Here is a 17,246-nt window from a genome sequence, read left to right as displayed (position 1 = left end):
ATAAAAGAACCCTCAAACCCTACCTTACCTTCACCCGCCGCCGCTCCTTCCCCGACTCCTCCAAATTCCGCCTCGCTCCAGTCTCGAATCACCGTCCCTCCGGCGAAATTGGCGGCGCCGGTGTGTGTCCTCGGTTGTGCAGCGCCTATCGGTGCAGCTCCCCTATCGCCGCCCCGAGTTTGAGTGACTTCCTTGTTGCCCTCGGTGGCGGCGTGAGGATAGCCACCTCCATCTCCTCCGACGACTGCCGCCGCGTGACCGTCGCGGTTCCAGGGTGTGCGTGCAGGCGGTGGGGCGGTTGAATTCTTGGCATGTTTCTCCTCCCACCAATCGGGATATCCAATCAATTCAAAGCACTGATCTTTTGTGTGTTTTTTCTTCTTGCAATAGGAACAAACCAGCTTCGATTTGTCCTCGTCGTTGCTTCGCAGGTTCCAGCCACCTCCACCTCGATTGCCGCCGCCCCTCGAACCGCCACCGAACTGGTTTGTCGGGCGATGAGTCCAGCCCCTATGCCATCCGTCGTGGTTGCGGCTCCTGACTGCAGAACCTGAGATCTTGTTTCTTCTTGTTTGATCAAGTTATACGCAAGATCCACCGAGGGGAGTGGCTCCATTTTAACTATCTCCCTCTTTGTTGATTCGTATTTGCCATCAATGGCAGTCAGAAAAGTATACAATCTTTGTTCTTGGATCCAATTGTCGTGTATTTCCATATCCTCAGGGTATTTCATAGGATTTGTCCGCTTTTGGTCTATTGACATCCACAGATCTTGTAGGGTGCTCCATACCTCTTCCAACGATTGACTTCCTTGTTTCACCATACTGGCTTTGATGTGCAGGTCGTAAATCTGGAGTTTGTCTCCACCGCTTCCGTAAGTGACCGCCAATGCATCCCATATGTGCTTGGCAGTCGGTTGCTTCAATACCCGGCTGACCAGCCGCGGCTCGATATTTTGTGTCAGCCATGTAAACACGCAATGGTCGGCTTGTTGCCATTGCGAGAAGGCTGGATCTGTTCGTGGCGGTGGAGGCGGCACTCCGGTTACGTGAGATACCATTCCCCTGCCGCTTATAGCCGTCTTCATTAGCACGGCCCATTCGGAGTAATTGTCTCCGTTTAACTTGCTGCCTCAGACGTGGAGAGGTTGTGTATCAATTTTGTACACAACTGATTTTTCTAGTGGGTTTTCTGTGGTTTCTGGTTTGGGTGGTATTATCAGGGAAAGTCTTCGGCTCATGATCTCAGCGATTTGCCGAGCAATTTCATCCGATTGGGATGGACTGTTTTTTTCGTCGTTTTCTAACATATTGAATGGTTTTCTGCAGGTTTTGGTTTAAAAGGTCGGGAAAGGTTTAGGGACGATGATGAAACTTTTCTGAGTCCTGCTCTGGCACCATGTTAAATGGTGCAGAAAACATAATTGAAAGGGAAGAAGAAAAGAGAACGGTTGTTTTGAATAGGATGATTATTTCATTGTATAAAGCACCCTTTAAATAGGGATTACAAACAAGTAAATATGGTAGAGCTTGTGCTCCAAGTAATCTTGAGCACCAAGTATTCTTGAGCTTCAAGTATTCTTGGGCACCAAGTATTATAATTTAATTATAAAATATTTTGTCAATCACCTAATTGGAGTAATTGATTCCATTTACAATCTTTTCTTTTCTAACAGAGTTCTAGATGCTCCTATCATTTGGAGCATCTAATGAGAGAAAATCATTTGAAGTGGTTATCAGTGATAAGATCAGCAGGAAAATGGTGTCGGCCTCACTCGAATGGTCTGATGGGGCCCACAGAGTTCGAAGTCCAATCGTTGTTGACAGTGTCTGAACTGAAGGCTTTGCTATTGTGAGAAAACTGTGTTTTAAATACTGAAATGTAGTGATTGATACATATCCGCTGTTCTTACATGGCAATCAATATGATTTATTTCTAGGTGATCCGTCCAAATAGTTTATAACTTTCTCCTTCACGTCCTATTATTAAGTGCATATAATGTGAACTAGTGAAATGAAACACGAGTAAAGGAAATACCTTCTGTAATTATCAACCCACCAGAGTAGCAGATAGTTGATTCAATGATTCACCCCCAATATGGAAGTTAATTTAATGGGGTAGTAATTAGTGACTTAAAAATAAAAGTATCGGTTAACATTGGAGTGAGCTTGAGTAAATCTTGTCTCACAATCATGAAAATTTTCTTCTCTCTTCGAACTTCCTGCATTTTACTTGTTCTTGTTCTGATTTTGAGCAACGCCCTTCAATCTTTCATAGCAGAGGATGATAGACAGGTAAGTTCTGTCCAAGTTTCTTACCTTCTTAAGGAGTACATCTATTTGACTGTCTGAACTCACTCTGATAGTAGGTATACATTGTGTACATGGGAAATCTTGTTGAAAGAGATCATTCTCTTTCATCTCACCATTTTAACATGCTTCAACAAGTTGTTGAAAGCAGGTAATAGAAGTACTTGCTATATTACATATAGCTTTTTGCATAGAAAATAACAGTCAATAGTGATATATGTTTTCTTCTAAAAGGTTTTTGGGACAGTCCTTGGTTAGAAGTTACACAAGAAGTTTCAACGGGTTTGTAGCCTATCTCACGGCTCAAGAGCACGAAAAGTTGGCAAGTAAAGTTCCACTCATGCATATTTTCGGTCCTATCACATAACTTTTTGCTGATCTTCAGCATAATGTAATTTCATATCAGAGTTAGCATCTATTTTTTTCTCTGAATATCATGCAGGTCATGAAGGAGTAGTATCAATATTTCCAAGTTTAAGTTTTTACCCCGAAACTACAAGATCTTGGGATTTCATGGGATTTCATGAAAATGTTGACCGGAATCCCACAGTTGAGAGTGACACGATTATTGGTGTCATTGACACTGGAATTTGGCCGGAGTCAGAGAGTTTCAGTGACAAAGGCTTCAGCCATCCACCCAAGAAATGGAAAGGTGCTTGCAGTGGTGGAAAGAACTTCACCTGCAACAAGTATAACCTCTTTTCTTACTAAATTTATCAAATGCTTCTTATCTAGATCACCTAGTATTTCTTATTATCCAGATCACCTAGTATTTCTTGTTATCCAGCAAAGTGATAGGGGCTCGTCACTACACCTCGCTGCCTCTACCCGATGATTCTGCCAGAGATGTACAGGGCCATGGCACTCACACCGCTTCAACAGTAGCAGGAAACTCTGTAACACATGCTAGTCTCTATGGAATTACCAAAGGAACAGCCCGAGGAGGGGTTCCCTCGTCACGAATTGCAGTATACAAAGTTTGTAATCCAAGTGGTTGCCAATCAGCAGATATACTAGCTGCATTCGATGATGCCATAGCGGATGGAGTTGATATCATCTCAATCTCAATCGGGGCCCCTACAGCATCTCGACCGATGCATGATCCAATCTCAGTTGGCGCTCTTCATGCATCGCTTAAGGGAATTTTAGTGGTGCAAGCTGCAGGGAACACAGGGTTAAAGAAATCAACCTCCAGCATCGTCCCGTGGATTTTCTCAGTTGCTGCAAGCAGTACTGATAGGGGGATCATCACCAAAGTTGCTCTTGAAAATGGGAGTATATTGACAGTATGCATCAGAAAACTTAACACTTTCTTGAACTAGTTTGTATCTTATAACATGTGTTTTACAGGGAAAGGGAGTGAATACCTTCAGCTCGAAGCAGAATACCTACCCCTTAGTATCCGGTGAAGACGTCACAGAAAACTGTGACAAAGAAGTGGCAAAGTAAACTGAACTCCAAAATCCCTTCTCTTATAGAATGACTCAGAAAGAGCCTAATTCCTTGCTACACATTTAGGCACTGTTTTCCGGGGTGTTTAGAGCCATCTTTAGTGAAGGGAAAAATCGTCCCCTGCTACTCCATCATTGGCATAGCAGAAGCCTTCATTGCACGAGCTATTGGCACCGTTGCCTTGTCGGATATTTTTGGTGATGTTTCAATCGTTTTTCCCATTCCAGCCTCCAGTTTGCAGGAGCATGACTTCCGCATCATCCAGAGCTACCTCAACACCACAGAGTAAAATCATCTTATCTTATATTTGGCATTTTTTTGTGTTCTAAATGAGTCAAAACCAAACCTCTCTACAGATCCCCCAAAGTGGAAATAATGACCAGTGAATCAGTGAAAAATCTTGATGCCCCTCTAGTTGCTAGCTTTTCCTCAAGAGGTCCGAATATCATCATCCCAGATATTTTAAAGGTGCAATCTTCTTCACATATCTAAAGTCAGCACTGAAGAACAAGTTAACATGATATGTTATGGTAACGCGTCTGATTCGTTTTACATATACAGCCAGATGTAACAGCACCTGGAATCGAAATCCTGGCAGCTTTTTCACCTCTGGCATCGCCATCGGATGTCTATGGAGACGATAGATCTGTTAAATACAACATACTTTCTGGAACATCCATGTCTTGTCCACACGTTGCTGGAGTAGCTGCTTATCTAAAATCATTGCATCCTAGCTGGTCCCCTTCAGCAATCAAATCAGCTCTTATGACAACTGGTAACAATCAGTGATTAGTGATTAGCCAAAAGGAAAAAAGAACATAATAATAATTCATTTTAGCTATCCATTTCTCAGCTTGGAGAATGGATGCCACTAAAGATCCACTAGCACTAGCAGAATTCTCTTATGGCACTGGGCATATTGATCCGGTGAGAGCTGCAGATGCTGGCCTCGTTTATGAGACAGTTGCAGAGGATTATGTTAAGATGCTGGGCAGTGTGGGTTACAAACCTGCAAAACTGGGAAAGATATTTGGAGTGAAGCGCAGCTGCCTTACTCGAGGGCGAATCACACCAAAGGACCTTAACTACCCTTCCATGACTGCCTGCATTAAGGCTAATGGTAACAAAGTTGTGACTTTTTCTGAGAAATTTACTAGAGTAGTTACAAATGTTGGACTAGGGAACTCAACATACAAGGTCACAACGACTAAAAGCTCAGACTACATCGTTTCGGTGGAGCCTAGCACCCTTGCATTTGGAGCTATGAACGAGAAGAAGTCATTTGAAGTGGTCATTAGTGGGAAGACTAATGCGAAAATGGTGTCGGCTTCTTTGGAATGGTCTGATGGAATTCATAGAGTCCGGAGTCCAGTTGTTCTATACAGGGACGATTTGTAGCTAGACATGTTTATAGGTTTAGGTTATTCATTATGAAAACTAAAGATAACCCAATTTAGTTGAATTGATACCACGGATCTACTTTGCTAAATTATAGCGTACACAAATTTATTTTCTTAGTATTAAATAACCAGTGTAACAGTATCTGGTCACAATGATACAATCAACACATACAAAATGAGAATCCACTTGGATTTTCTACCTGTTCTACCAATACATATAATTCATCGCAGTAGCCGTTTCGTGAACATGGCTGCTGAAGTATACATACAGTACACATAAGGCCGTGAATTCCATTCCGCCATCCACAATCTGGAAGCGCACTTATTAGTATAACTTAATAGTCAATTATCGGTTAGCGAAGGCCTGAGGGGGGAAAACTGATGCAGCAACTCCAAGGGCCATGACGGTGTTCTGGAGAAGTACAGGCAGCAATCAACCAATGTCAGAATCTTCTTATTTGGCAGTGTCAGTGATATATTTGTCCATAAACTTGTATTGCAGTGCCTCCGGATTTATGATGCTTCCCAGACCTTGTAATCTCTGCCCTCTGTGGCCAAAGACCAGTTTTTTGCACCTTTATCGGGTTCATAGTGTCCAGGTCCAATCTTCATTGCAACCTTATCATCAATTACTGCTGCATAAACATCTCTCTCTGACTTTACTATTTTAACCTAAATTCAGATAAGAGCATGTGGTCAGAGCTCTGCATATGAAAAACAACCTCACATTCGGTATGCTGCTCAAAATCCATAAAAGTTAATTGTCATAATCATTGCAGAGGCCTGAGTCGCATATGATGCCATGGAAACTCCAGTGAAACCTTAAACTTACAATCGGAAAAAGGAGAAAAAATCAAAGACAAAACTTCAGAAGCTTACTGTGCTCCGACAGTGGATCTTTTTGCGATTCCGGATAGAGATGAGTTCTTTGATTTGAGATTTATAATCTGAGAAAATATGATCATAGAAGACAGATGGTGTGCCGGGGTGTGTTAGGATATATGCATAACCTTGCATTTCTTTACCACCTGGGAATCTCCAATGACCCTTTAAAACAGAAGAGTAAATTTAGCAAACATAATGTTTCGCGCTTAGTTATCACTGATAAACCAGCTCAGAAGTTGAAAGATCTGACTATACACGGAAGAAATCAAGGATAGAACGAGGTCCAACCTGAGTGGAACCGGTATCATGATTCTCAATAAAAGTAACAGCCCTAGATGGCCACCATCCCATCACCCCAGGAGGTTTTCCTTTCTCATCAGATAATCGCCAATATTCACATCTTTCAAGTGCCTATATGACGCAGATCAGGAGAGACAAGAAAACAATAATAATTACTATATTATTGAGATATTTAAAGTCATATGCTTACGGAATGAAGAATTCCCTTGGTTGTGACATCAAATGCACCAGCAGTTCCACTTGTGTCGTTAATCCAATCTACTATTCTCTGCCGATGTGCATCTTGATTATGATCCATCTCACCATAACTATAACTTAGTGAATCCCAGAACTCCCCTACGGCAAAATAAGGCTCACTTGCTTCTAAGTAGTCCTTGAAATAGCCACCCCAAAATCCCCGTGCAAAATCAAGCCTCCATCCATCATAACCGATTTCTTCTCTGCACATCAAAGTACCAGCCAATTTCATGTAACATCACATTTACACAGAAATGTTTTGTGTACTTCTCTTTCAGTTAGTCGAAAATAACAGAAATTTAAACTAATAACTAACCGCAACCAGCATAGCCATTCCTTAATGTCCTTTCTGACAAATTCTTGAGAGTGGTCAATGTTTGGAGCTGCATGGAAGTTATCTCCACTACTTTTGTTGCCCCTTCCCTGTGAGTGATCAAACAGAGACAATACTTAAGAGTTGCAGCATACCCAATGCACAGACTGCTACATCAAAAAAGACACAGGAAACAAGGTTTCACCAAACATGGTTCATACTTCATAGACGATAAGATTACTCAGCTACTTTTGTAAACCAAGATGAATGTCCTTATTGGGTTAGTAACACTATCTTATTTACATACTTGATGGATGTTACTAAGAATACCAATTTACACATGGAAATCAAGTCAAAGGATTTGAAACCTGAAAATGGGGATCATCAGAAACAACTGCACGGTCATCCCAATTCAAGCGACCTCCAAATATATTCCAGACACCATTTTGATTTCGGAACTGCGCACATCGGTGGTTTAAGACAACATCTCCGAGAACCTTTAATCCAACTTCATGCAGTTTCTTCACAACATTCTTCAACTGATCAATATCTCCATACCTAACAAACACTATTTCTTGTCATCATTTTTGCAGCAATTATAATCATCACAAAATACTGGTGTTGATTCTAACAGTAACAACATCACTGTGAGTAACTTAATGACCAAGTAGGAGAGTAAAGGTTCTGTGCCATAGTTCACACTTGATCATTTACCTGTAAATTGACTTTGTAGTCAGATAGGCCTAAAATACTATCCACTCTTTCTGTTTCTATTAATGTAAGGCATGTAGAATCAGTAATGGTGTATATTAAATGATACCTGGAGTTTAAATTGTACAAATCCCTTGGCATGTAGCCTTCAGGTGAAACAGAATCAGTAGGCGGAGGTAACCATATAACAGTAAAACCAAGTGATGCTAATTCTGAAGCTTTTTCCTGAATCTCCAGATACCATCTTCCTGATTTATGGGAATCCCAATTAAATCCCTGGCAGAGGATTTCATACCCAGAACCAGTCCCTGAAGATATTGTTATAGGGGGTGGTGAATCATCTTCCACCTCAGCCAGTTCAACTTCTGTAAATATAGGTGTAGAACTTCGGAAGATACTATAGGCTTCTGCAGCAAGCTTCTCAATTTCTTGGAGAATGGTCTCTTGGGCTTGTCTGCTTTTTGTTTTCCTACTCTTTTCCGTGGAAATACCATTCATTAGTTTAGTTATCTCATTAATGATACCACCAGCATAAGCAGAAACTACTTCTTTGGACTCAGATGTGTCATCAAATGTATCATCAGACGTCGCTTGGGAATCAAGAGCCACAGGTTGTCCCTCACCACTAGAATGAGTAGAACCAGACAGTTCAGCTTTGGTTGCATTACTTGAGAAGGGTATGTAAAAGTCATCTCCTTTGCAATTCAACCATGTATTACTGCCCAGCTTCAGCACAAAAACAAATGCGGAGAATTCATCACCCAATGTAAATGACCCCCAAGAACCTGTTCCGTCTGTTTTTTGCTGCAATGAAGAATAATAATATTCACATCAAGATTAACTTAATGACTGAAAGAATACAGGGTACGACTAACCTAAAATTTATTCTTTGGTATACCTGCAACAGCGTTTGCAAAGCCTTGTTCTTGAATGTGATTGTTTCAGGAGGGTATGGTTCTACCGGCACTTCCCAATTCTTACCTTCATCTCTCCAAACACCCCAGTGTGCGACTACATCTCCAGGTAGATCAGTTTCTATACGCACCACATTTTTAGCTTTCTCTGTGCAGTGACTCACTGACACACTCATTGAGTTGTCAATACAAATTTCTTTAAAGACAGATTGCTCTACATAAAAACCTTGAAGAGGCCTCTGTTTCAAGCTAGATTCTTTAATGTCATCTACTTGAGCATCAGCAGATTCAGTTTCCTGAGGCAAGTTGGATATTTTTCCCAAGTCACCTGCCACAACAAAAATACTAACAATTTTCAAACATTGAGAAGACTGAATGTAAAGTCAACGGGCAAGAAGCTATGAAGAACAGAAAAATTATGCATTTTATATTTCCAACACTCGATGGATGGGACACAGTAACATTAAGAAGAAAAAAATAATATAACGTAGAAAAAGCCAAGTTAAATCAATCTTAACCAACACTGGAATTAAAAAGTTAGCAGTATCAATAAATCCCTAGCGCACAGGATACTCGTCAGCAGAGCATCTAAAGTACCAAAATAGAAAGAGAAAAGAAAAAGAAGAACATGTGAGAATGAAACATTTTAGAACTATAGAGCAAGCATATCCAAAGCGACCTGGCCACACACCCAAGCTCTTTGCTTCAACAACATTGCCATCATCTTGAAGGGAACCGACAAGAGGAACTTTAAAATCTCTTCCTCTATGCTGATACCAACACCCAGTTTCCTCATCCTAGACCACCAAAAAGTCACAAAAAGTCCAAGGATACATCCAAGATAGAATATTTGTGGAGACTTAAACCATGAACCAGTCAGAGAAATAAACATTTTCCCAGCAACACAGCAGAACACACCTTCAGCACAAAATTTATGGCAGCAATAGAACTGTTTGTGTTGAAATCAATCTTCACTACAACAAAAGAATCTCCTAGAGATGAGGCAGGTGATCTTTCGAAAGGAGTTTCAATTGCATAGCCCTGGAAAAAGCAATTGATACCAGTATCCACACAAGAACATAAGATGCCTGGAAAAAAATAGAATGCATTCGTTAGCTCCAGCTAAACGAATTCATATTTACCTTAACAGGGATGGATCCTGGAGGTCTCATATCCTCATGAGGTTGATCCCATTCGCTGCAACAATGAGAATAAACATTTGTCATGACGATGTAACCATGAAGTGCATACTTCAGTATTTCCATCACTAAAATATTGTATACCTGCCAGTATCGCCAATGTAATTGACTCCCCAGTGAAGAACCCATTTTCCGGGTAAACTACACCCCACAGTAAGGCTCCAATGATCTTCATCTTTTCCACTTTCTAATCTGATTGTTATCTTTCCTTCCAGCTGTCACAATAAGCAAAATAGGCTTTGAAAAAAGCATACTGTATTAAATTTACTTTGGGGCATAGAAATACATTCAACTGCAAGTAACTACAGTTATCAGTCGAAAAGTGATTAGAGCTGAAGGAAAAAAAATTATTAGCCGGAAAACAAAGACTAAAGCTTTGGGGTATTTTCTCCCACTTCCTTTATTTCAGCTAGTATTAAGCAACAAAATTTTCAGAAAAATCATTCAAGAACAATATTTTAGAAATTCCTTCAAGATTCCAAAATAATTTATAGCTAATCTTACGATTGATCTCATGAAGAAACACAACATGCAAACAATTTCTGCAAACCAAAATTCGAAATCCAAGTTTCCAATTAAACAAACAGTTTAACAAAAAGGCCTTCACAAAATGATCACACTTGCACAATCAAGCTTAACTGCCTAAAATCCCAAATTTACACTTACATTACGTTTGAATTGATCTCACCGAGAAACGCGCTAGCCACACAACTCAACAAACATACGAATTCCACGAGCTATAAATACAAAAATTCTACCTTTTCACGCCGCTTCAACTCGAAAGTTTCAGAAAAGGTGACATCTGTAGCTTCGGGCGTCTCAACGACGGCGGTTCCGGAGGAGCTGAGAGCTTTGGGAGGGCAGTAATGACGATGGGAGCGAAAATTGGCGCGGCGGTTGGGCGTGTGCGTGCAATTGCGGTTGAAAGAAATGGGATTTTTGGAAACAAGCTGCAACTTTTCGATGGGTTTGAAATCAGTATTGCGGCGGCGATGGTGGCGGAGATGGAGATTGAAGAGTGAGTCCGCCGTAACTACCGACATTGTGATCAGATGCAGAAGAGATTCAGGAGAAGAAAGGTGGAGATGTTCGCAGATATTTGTATCACATACGTGTATATGATTATTGATTAATGTATTGATTTTTTGTTTCGCTTAAATATCTGTGTGTATATTACGACTATTTACATAAATCACCCCTTTTCACTAAAATCCTCAAATATCTAAGCCAAGTTGCAACAATAGCCAGAAGCACCATAAACCAAATATGGAAATATGCTTGCATTAAAATAAAAGTTGATAAAAAAGAAGGAAATACATATTTATTAAAAATATATATATATATATATATATATATATATTTTACTTGGGCGTACCCAAGCGACATACAATTTGAAAAGCCTCGCGCAAGAGCTATAGTTGGGATTTGCTAAGGGTATGTGCTGCAGCGTGCTCAAAGGCTGAGCTTGCATGCTTATTTGCCAGAGCATGACGTTGAGCATGTTGGATTCTCGGGTAATATGCCTTCGCGTGCTTTTATATAGAATCAAATTTTATAAAAAAAAATTAAAATATCCAATTGCATTCTCCATATACAATAACATTTTTTCATGTATAAATATATTTTCCCACACTTCATTCTTTATCTATCTTCTTCATATTCTCCTTTTTTATTCCAATTATGTGTTTTCTTGAATTATTTGATTTTTTATTTTAATCATATTCTAGTTTTTGTTGTTTTGATGTGAATATAATATATATATTTATTTGTGAATCAATTTAGAATATACACAAAATAATTAAAAATAAAGAAATTAAAAAATTAAATAAATAATGTAAGTATCCAACATCTTAAGACTAAGAGTTGTGTGGTGCTAAAAATTTCACAACACACCAAATAAGTTTACTTATACTATGTAGTTTGTCCCAAAATTATACCTCTCTCTCCACTCCAAATAAGAGAACAAAAAAATGAAACTACGATTATGGGAAATTTTTTGAAAATTCTTTCATATATGTCCCATTTCAAAATCTCAAAAATTCTCCACATATACTCTTGCTCCTTCGAAGTGAAATTTCTAGCTTTACCCTTGGTTATATGAAGTTCTACTTATTTGTTTGTTTTTTATGTGCTGAACGCTGCAACTTTGGCTTTGAGTATTTTTTGCTTGTGGAATTACATACGGATACACTGCATTAAAATGTCATCCAAGGAAATACCTAAAATGTCATGGTGAACTTGTAATTCGAAGAAAACTGAGGGAGGGGACTGTAAATAGGTGGAATAGGGCGGTGTACTTTTCGTGGAAAGGGGATTTTTATTTTTTAGGCACATGAATGCACCACATGCCATTTAACGTGGATCCAAAGGCTCACACAGTCATAATCCCCGTTCTTACGTGGTCATATTATGCCAAACTCAATCTTATTATAAAATACAGAATTAAAAATATGGAGGTTATTTTCAGGTGTCATATATGTTATTGTGAATTTATTTTTAGATCATTTTAAAAGGATGATCTAAAATAATCTAAAAAGATTTCAAATTTGATTTTTTTTAAATGACTTAATAATAACATTAGAATAAGATGCATAATTTTTTACTATCAAATTGGCAAATCCCAACATAATTTTATAGTATCAGATTGGCAAATTCCAGTATAATTTCTAATTTCATTATCTATTATAAAAAAAATATTCATTAGCAACAACTGGCCATTGGCTTGGCACTGCCGAATTTGAATTTTCGGCCAAATTAATTATATTTTTTACCTTATTTTCTTTACCCTCGAACTGTAAGATGAAATATTACAATTTCATTAAGGTATAATAAATACACTAATATCAAATACCAGCTTCAATTTTATTAGACTTAACTATTTTCGTTCTAGAAATATTTCTTAAGAATTTCGTGGATAAGAAGTCATTACATTTATTTTCAGTAGACTTGTTTCACAACCATTGAAATATTTTTATACTCCATATTTAAATAGCTGGTGAGGTAAGCTACTAGGCTACTACTGCTATTTCATTTATTTAATAGAAAACTGAGATCGACGGCCGAAAAATGAGCCAAACAGATATGGACGGTGTAGATAATTGAGAGCAGTAATTAAATAAACATTTTCCAGCAACATATCGATACACGATATGCATTAAGCCAACGAAGCAAATTCGAACACCACCGTTTCCCCTCTCTCTACTAATTCTTCCTTTCTCTCTCTCTTCCAAACTCTTCCGACAGAATGGTTTTTGTCAAGGGTCCCGGCCTTTACACTGATATTGGCAAGAAAGCCAGAGGCAAGTGATGTTTTCTCTTTACGGATTTTGTGTTTGTATGTGCTCAGCTAATTTCTGCATTTCTTCTGATTTTTTTGAGCTTGTCATTATTATCTCAAAATGATTTTTATTTTTATGTTTTAGATCTTCTTTACAAGGATTATCAGGGCGACCAGAAGTTTACTCTCACTACTTACACTGCTAATGGCGTGGTTAGTGTTTCTACTTCTTTTCCCTGTATTGAATCACTCATGCATTTTTATGTGCTGTGCTGTGTGCAAGAGAATCAACTGTTAAGGTTGGGCTGTTTGAGTTTCTGTGTGCAATTTGGAAGGAATGAAAACTTAATTTGCCCTGTATCTGCTATTTAGGGTTTCTCCCACATTTTCTTCTAAATTGGAATTAATTTATGCAATTATATTTGCAGTGCATTTCCATTGAGGAATGTTCTGTGATTAACCTGTCTTGGGAGTTTAGATGGTGCCTGTGTAGTTCTGTCGATTCAGTAACAACATATACTAAAAGGATAATGTGGAAATTCGTGGTTTGATTAAAGTATTGATTCACATTCATCATATTGATGCGCGGATAGCACTGTAGTTGTAGTCTGCTTTTTGCACATTCCCGTTTTGATGGCTATCATCACATAATAAGTTGGTCGTTTCATATTTGATTTGTTTTAGCTGTGTTGTTAATATGGTTATTGCTCTACAGGCCATTACTTCATCTGGGACAAAGAAAGGCGACCTGTTTTTGGCTGACGTTAACACCCAGCTGAAGAACAAGAACATCACAACTGACGTGAAAGTGGATACCCACTCCAATGTTAGTAATCTACTTAACCTCCACGATATTTACAACTTTTGTGTAATATACAAACTTAACATGCTTGTATTTGTCATGGAAAAATGTACTGAAATGAGTTGTCTAAGTATCAGTAGCAATAGGCTGAATGATGACCACGGTTAACTAAGAGCAAAGATATGCTCAATTGCTCTTTACTTCAACTTGATGCAATGCAAAATTCGAGGCATCTCATTGTTTGGGAAAAAGAGAATTTTGGGATAACTTCAGAAAACGGAATTTTACTCTTATTGATACTTCAGCTATGTGAAACAAACAATTTGACTTCTTCCAGCCCAGAGAATCACATTTACTTCTTTTTGTTATCCCTTTGCCCTTTTTTTTAATTTGATACAGGAGTTTTATTTTTACTGATGTTTCTTGAATTTGCATCTGAATGAAATTGGTATTAGTTCCTGATCTGCAAGACGTCTGCCCTTGAAGTTAGTTTGATGTTCCCTCCTCCCGATTTGGATTCTCTCCGACAAACTGACACTGGCAGTGGATTTCTGAATCATATTGATTATCATGTATCTGTCTAGATAGTCTCCTTGTTATACTGTATCCTTTACTCTTATCTGTTATAAATATTCTTAAAGATTGGTTCCTTGATGTCCTTTTGCCGTTGAACTTATCCCAATTCATGGTGTTTATATGTTTGATAAAACAGCCTTATACTTAAAGTGCACGACCTTTTAATAAAACATTAACTGCCTATTTAGGTATACACAACAATCACTGTTGATGAGCCTGCTCCTGGAGTGAAGGCTATTTTCAGCTTTATTGCTCCTGACCAAAAGTCTGGCAAGGTAATTATATTTCTTTCTTACATTACATAATCAATCAGTTTTCATATCTAAATTGTGATTGTCAAGTATTATTGCTATGATTGAATCTTATGTCATTGATGGTTGGGTTGACAGGTGGAACTTCAATATTTGCATGAGTATGCTGGAATTAGCACCAGCCTTGGACTGACTGCTAAACCCATCGTCAACTTCTCTGGTGTTGCTGGGAGTAACAACGCTACTTTTGGGACTGATGTCTCGTTCGACACGGCCTCTGGAAACTTTGTGAAATACAATGCTGGAATCAGTTATACCACGACTGACCTTGTCGCGTCCTTGATGCTGTAAGTATACTTTAAGTTTTAAAAAAAAAAAGTAGAATGAAAGAACGTAAATTGTCCCATTTGGGATGAATGAAATCTCGGCATCATTGTCTGCTGAAGCCGTCCTACTGTTAGATATCTAGCTCGCGATCCCGGATATCATGTTTGCTAGAAAGTAAAGCAAAACCTGGTTTAAATGTGGTTGTCTTTTGCTCTTGGTTTATACACAGGAATGACAAAGGTGAAACGATCACAGCTTCCTACTTCCACACAGTAAGCCCATTGACCAACACAGCTGTTGGGGCCGAGCTGACTCACAGCTTCACGACCAATGAGAACACACTCACTATTGGGACACAGCATGCACTGGATCCCCTGACCTCTCTGAAAGCTCGAGTGAACAACTATGGCAAAGCGAGTGCTCTCATGCAGCACGAGTGGCGCCCCAAATCTCTCATCACTATTTCGGGTGAAGTTGACACAAGGGCTATAGAGAAAAGCGCAAAGATTGGACTGGCCGTAGCTCTTAAACCATGATCCTTGAAGCTCGGGACACAAGGCTGCCAATGCACATCTTTTTTGAGAAACTGAGCAAGCAATAAGGTAGAGATATGATCATATGATTCGATACCCCATTTTGTCTACCAAGTTTTGAGCTCGTGACATGGTTGAATTTTCTTGTATGGATATGGTTTTGGGTTGTAAAAATAATTCTTGCTGGAGTGGCATTTGGACTCGGAATTTTTAGCTCAATCTTCAGTCTATCTTATTTGCAGGAATAAGTGATTGGATAAGATGTGATGTGGTTGAGATAAAGTTGATGTCATGTTGAATAATTAGGACGGCCTTACTCTAACCAGATAATTATGCCAACACGCTATCAAATCACCTAGAGTGAGATTTATGTGTAGAGTCATATATCTAAAAGGCCAAATACATAAATTTGGGCAAATTATCAAAATCAAAACTTTGGTTGAAGTTTGGTATGTCACTTAATATTGAAAATCAGCCAAAAATCATTACTTTTGGATTTGTTCTTAATTAATCTTTGGTGAAAATTTTTAATCGACTAGGTGTAATTTTTTAACCAATGGTGTTAATTATTTTTTTTAATAGATAATATTGTTTAACCTATCAACAATAATATCTACATGATTTTTAAAATAAAAATCATACTCCATTAAATACAATTTCACCAAAATAAATACTGTAAATAAAAATCACCGTGAGATTTGATTGATTTCCAAAATTGTGGAATAAATTAGAATGAGATTTATTTGATTTCTAAATTTGTGGAATAAATTTAGAATGTAACTAAATTTTGTGGTTTACTCTGACAATTCACTTCATAGGAGTGTTCTCTTTATCCGCCATTCAAATGTCCCATATTTCTTTTTTAGTCCGTCTATTAATTAATGTTTTATTTCACTTTGCTAAGTAGATCACACATTTTACTAACATTTTATTAAAATTAATACTCACTCCGCTCTCTGTAGCTAAGTCGTATTCCTTTTTGGGTTGTTCCACTGTAGCTGAGTCATTTCCTTTTTTGATAAAAAATATTTACTCTCTTACTTTACTCACTCTTCATCTCTCTACCTTTTTTCCTTTCTACTTTATTCTCATTTACTTAACTCATTTAAAACAATTTTTCTTAAATCCTGTGTCAAAAAGAAATGCCTCCACTACAGAGTCCGAATGAAGTATATAAAAATATAATTCACTTTCTATTCATTATTTTTTATTTTATTTTATAATTCAAATAATTTCTTGAAAATTTCATCGTCAAAATTGGGAATACTCCCTCCATCCGCGAATAAGATTCCCCTTTTTTCATTTTAGTATGTCCGCGAATAGGTATCCCGGTTTACTTTACCATAAATGGTTATACGGTCACACCTTCACTAACTCATTTCACTCACATTTCATTTAAAACTAATATATATAAGTGAAACTCTTATTCCATTAACTTTTTTTCAATCACGTTTTTTAACATATCTTAAAATCCGTGCCACTAACAAACGGGACTCCTAACAGCATAAGTAGGGATTTAGAGTGACCACAATGGTGGCCCTCTTGGGCATGCCCAAGCCACCATTTGTTGGGCATGCCCAACAAACTTGGCCCTGCCCATGAATTGTTGGCCACTACAATGGTGGCCCTCCGGGCCACCATTTTTTGTTATATTTCAACAATTAAAATTATTTTCATACATTTTTGTTATATTTTAATATTACTAGAATAAAATTTATATGCCTATAATAATTAAAAAAATGCATACTTTTAAAAAATAC

General features: G+C 38.2%; 3 protein-coding genes across 4 annotated transcripts; 2 read left to right on the top strand and 1 right to left on the bottom strand.

Moving 5' to 3' along the window:
• Positions 1–1,077: 1,077 nt before the first annotated feature.
• On the top strand, positions 1,078–5,273 carry LOC125205475 (subtilisin-like protease SBT4.13). The gene is made up of 12 exons (XM_048104440.1): positions 1,078–1,146; positions 1,329–1,574; positions 1,676–2,294; positions 2,369–2,460; positions 2,544–2,635; positions 2,752–2,998; positions 3,097–3,595; positions 3,660–3,754; positions 3,828–4,046; positions 4,118–4,229; positions 4,323–4,536; positions 4,615–5,273. The coding sequence occupies exons 3-12, from the start codon at positions 2,193–2,195 to the stop codon at positions 5,157–5,159; spliced, it is 2,217 nt and encodes a 738-aa protein (XP_047960397.1). The 5' UTR covers positions 1,078–1,146; positions 1,329–1,574; positions 1,676–2,192; the 3' UTR covers positions 5,160–5,273.
• On the bottom strand, positions 5,239–10,835 carry LOC125205474 (alpha-amylase 3, chloroplastic). 2 transcript variants are annotated; one of them, XM_048104437.1, is made up of 13 exons: positions 10,479–10,835; positions 9,805–9,935; positions 9,664–9,718; positions 9,440–9,562; positions 9,201–9,318; positions 8,506–8,849; positions 7,717–8,411; positions 7,265–7,454; positions 6,900–7,006; positions 6,537–6,786; positions 6,335–6,457; positions 6,041–6,208; positions 5,239–5,833 (listed from the first exon to the last, which is right to left on the bottom strand). In XM_048104437.1, exons 1-13 carry the CDS (start codon positions 10,761–10,763, stop codon positions 5,675–5,677), a joined length of 2,748 nt encoding a protein of 915 aa, XP_047960394.1. In that variant the 5' UTR covers positions 10,764–10,835; the 3' UTR covers positions 5,239–5,674. The 2 variants fall into 2 exon arrangements, with proteins under 2 accessions (XP_047960394.1, XP_047960395.1); XM_048104438.1 differs by having other exon boundaries at positions 9,213–9,318.
• A 2,031-nt stretch (positions 10,836–12,866) lies between these two features.
• Positions 12,867–15,705, top strand: LOC125207308 (mitochondrial outer membrane protein porin of 36 kDa-like). The gene is made up of 6 exons (XM_048106591.1): positions 12,867–13,019; positions 13,143–13,210; positions 13,713–13,823; positions 14,564–14,650; positions 14,765–14,973; positions 15,183–15,705. The coding sequence occupies exons 1-6, from the start codon at positions 12,965–12,967 to the stop codon at positions 15,487–15,489; spliced, it is 837 nt and encodes a 278-aa protein (XP_047962548.1). The 5' UTR covers positions 12,867–12,964; the 3' UTR covers positions 15,490–15,705.
• The last annotated feature ends 1,541 nt before the right edge of the window (positions 15,706–17,246 follow it).

This window comes from Salvia hispanica, chromosome 2, assembly GCF_023119035.1.
Source record: "Salvia hispanica cultivar TCC Black 2014 chromosome 2, UniMelb_Shisp_WGS_1.0, whole genome shotgun sequence".
NCBI lineage: Eukaryota > Viridiplantae > Streptophyta > Magnoliopsida > Lamiales > Lamiaceae > Salvia > Salvia hispanica.
Note: the sequence above shows the minus strand (reverse complement) of the source record. Positions and strands in the feature narration are given on the sequence as shown.

Bases quoted from the DNA above. Each gene is read 5' to 3' on its own strand.
- LOC125205475 (XM_048104440.1), top strand. From the start codon at position 2,193: ATGAAAATTTTCTTCTCTCTTCGAACTTCCTGCATTTTACTTGTTCTT. The intron at 2,295-2,368 runs GTAAGTTCTGTC...CTCTGATAGTAG, and splicing joins TAGCAGAGGATGATAGACAG to GTATACATTGTGTACATGGG. The intron at 4,537-4,614 runs GTAACAATCAGT...TCCATTTCTCAG, and splicing joins ATCAGCTCTTATGACAACTG to CTTGGAGAATGGATGCCACT.
- LOC125205474 (XM_048104437.1), bottom strand. From the start codon at position 10,763: ATGTCGGTAGTTACGGCGGACTCACTCTTCAATCTCCATCTCCGCCAC. The intron at 8,412-8,505 runs GTATACCAAAGA...TCTTCATTGCAG, and splicing joins CTTTGCAAACGCTGTTGCAG to CAAAAAACAGACGGAACAGG. The intron at 7,455-7,716 runs GTATCATTTAAT...AGTGTTTGTTAG, and splicing joins TTGTACAATTTAAACTCCAG to GTATGGAGATATTGATCAGT.
- LOC125207308 (XM_048106591.1), top strand. From the start codon at position 12,965: ATGGTTTTTGTCAAGGGTCCCGGCCTTTACACTGATATTGGCAAGAAA. The intron at 13,020-13,142 runs GCAAGTGATGTT...TTTATGTTTTAG, and splicing joins TATTGGCAAGAAAGCCAGAG to ATCTTCTTTACAAGGATTAT. The intron at 13,211-13,712 runs GTTAGTGTTTCT...ATTGCTCTACAG, and splicing joins CTTACACTGCTAATGGCGTG to GCCATTACTTCATCTGGGAC.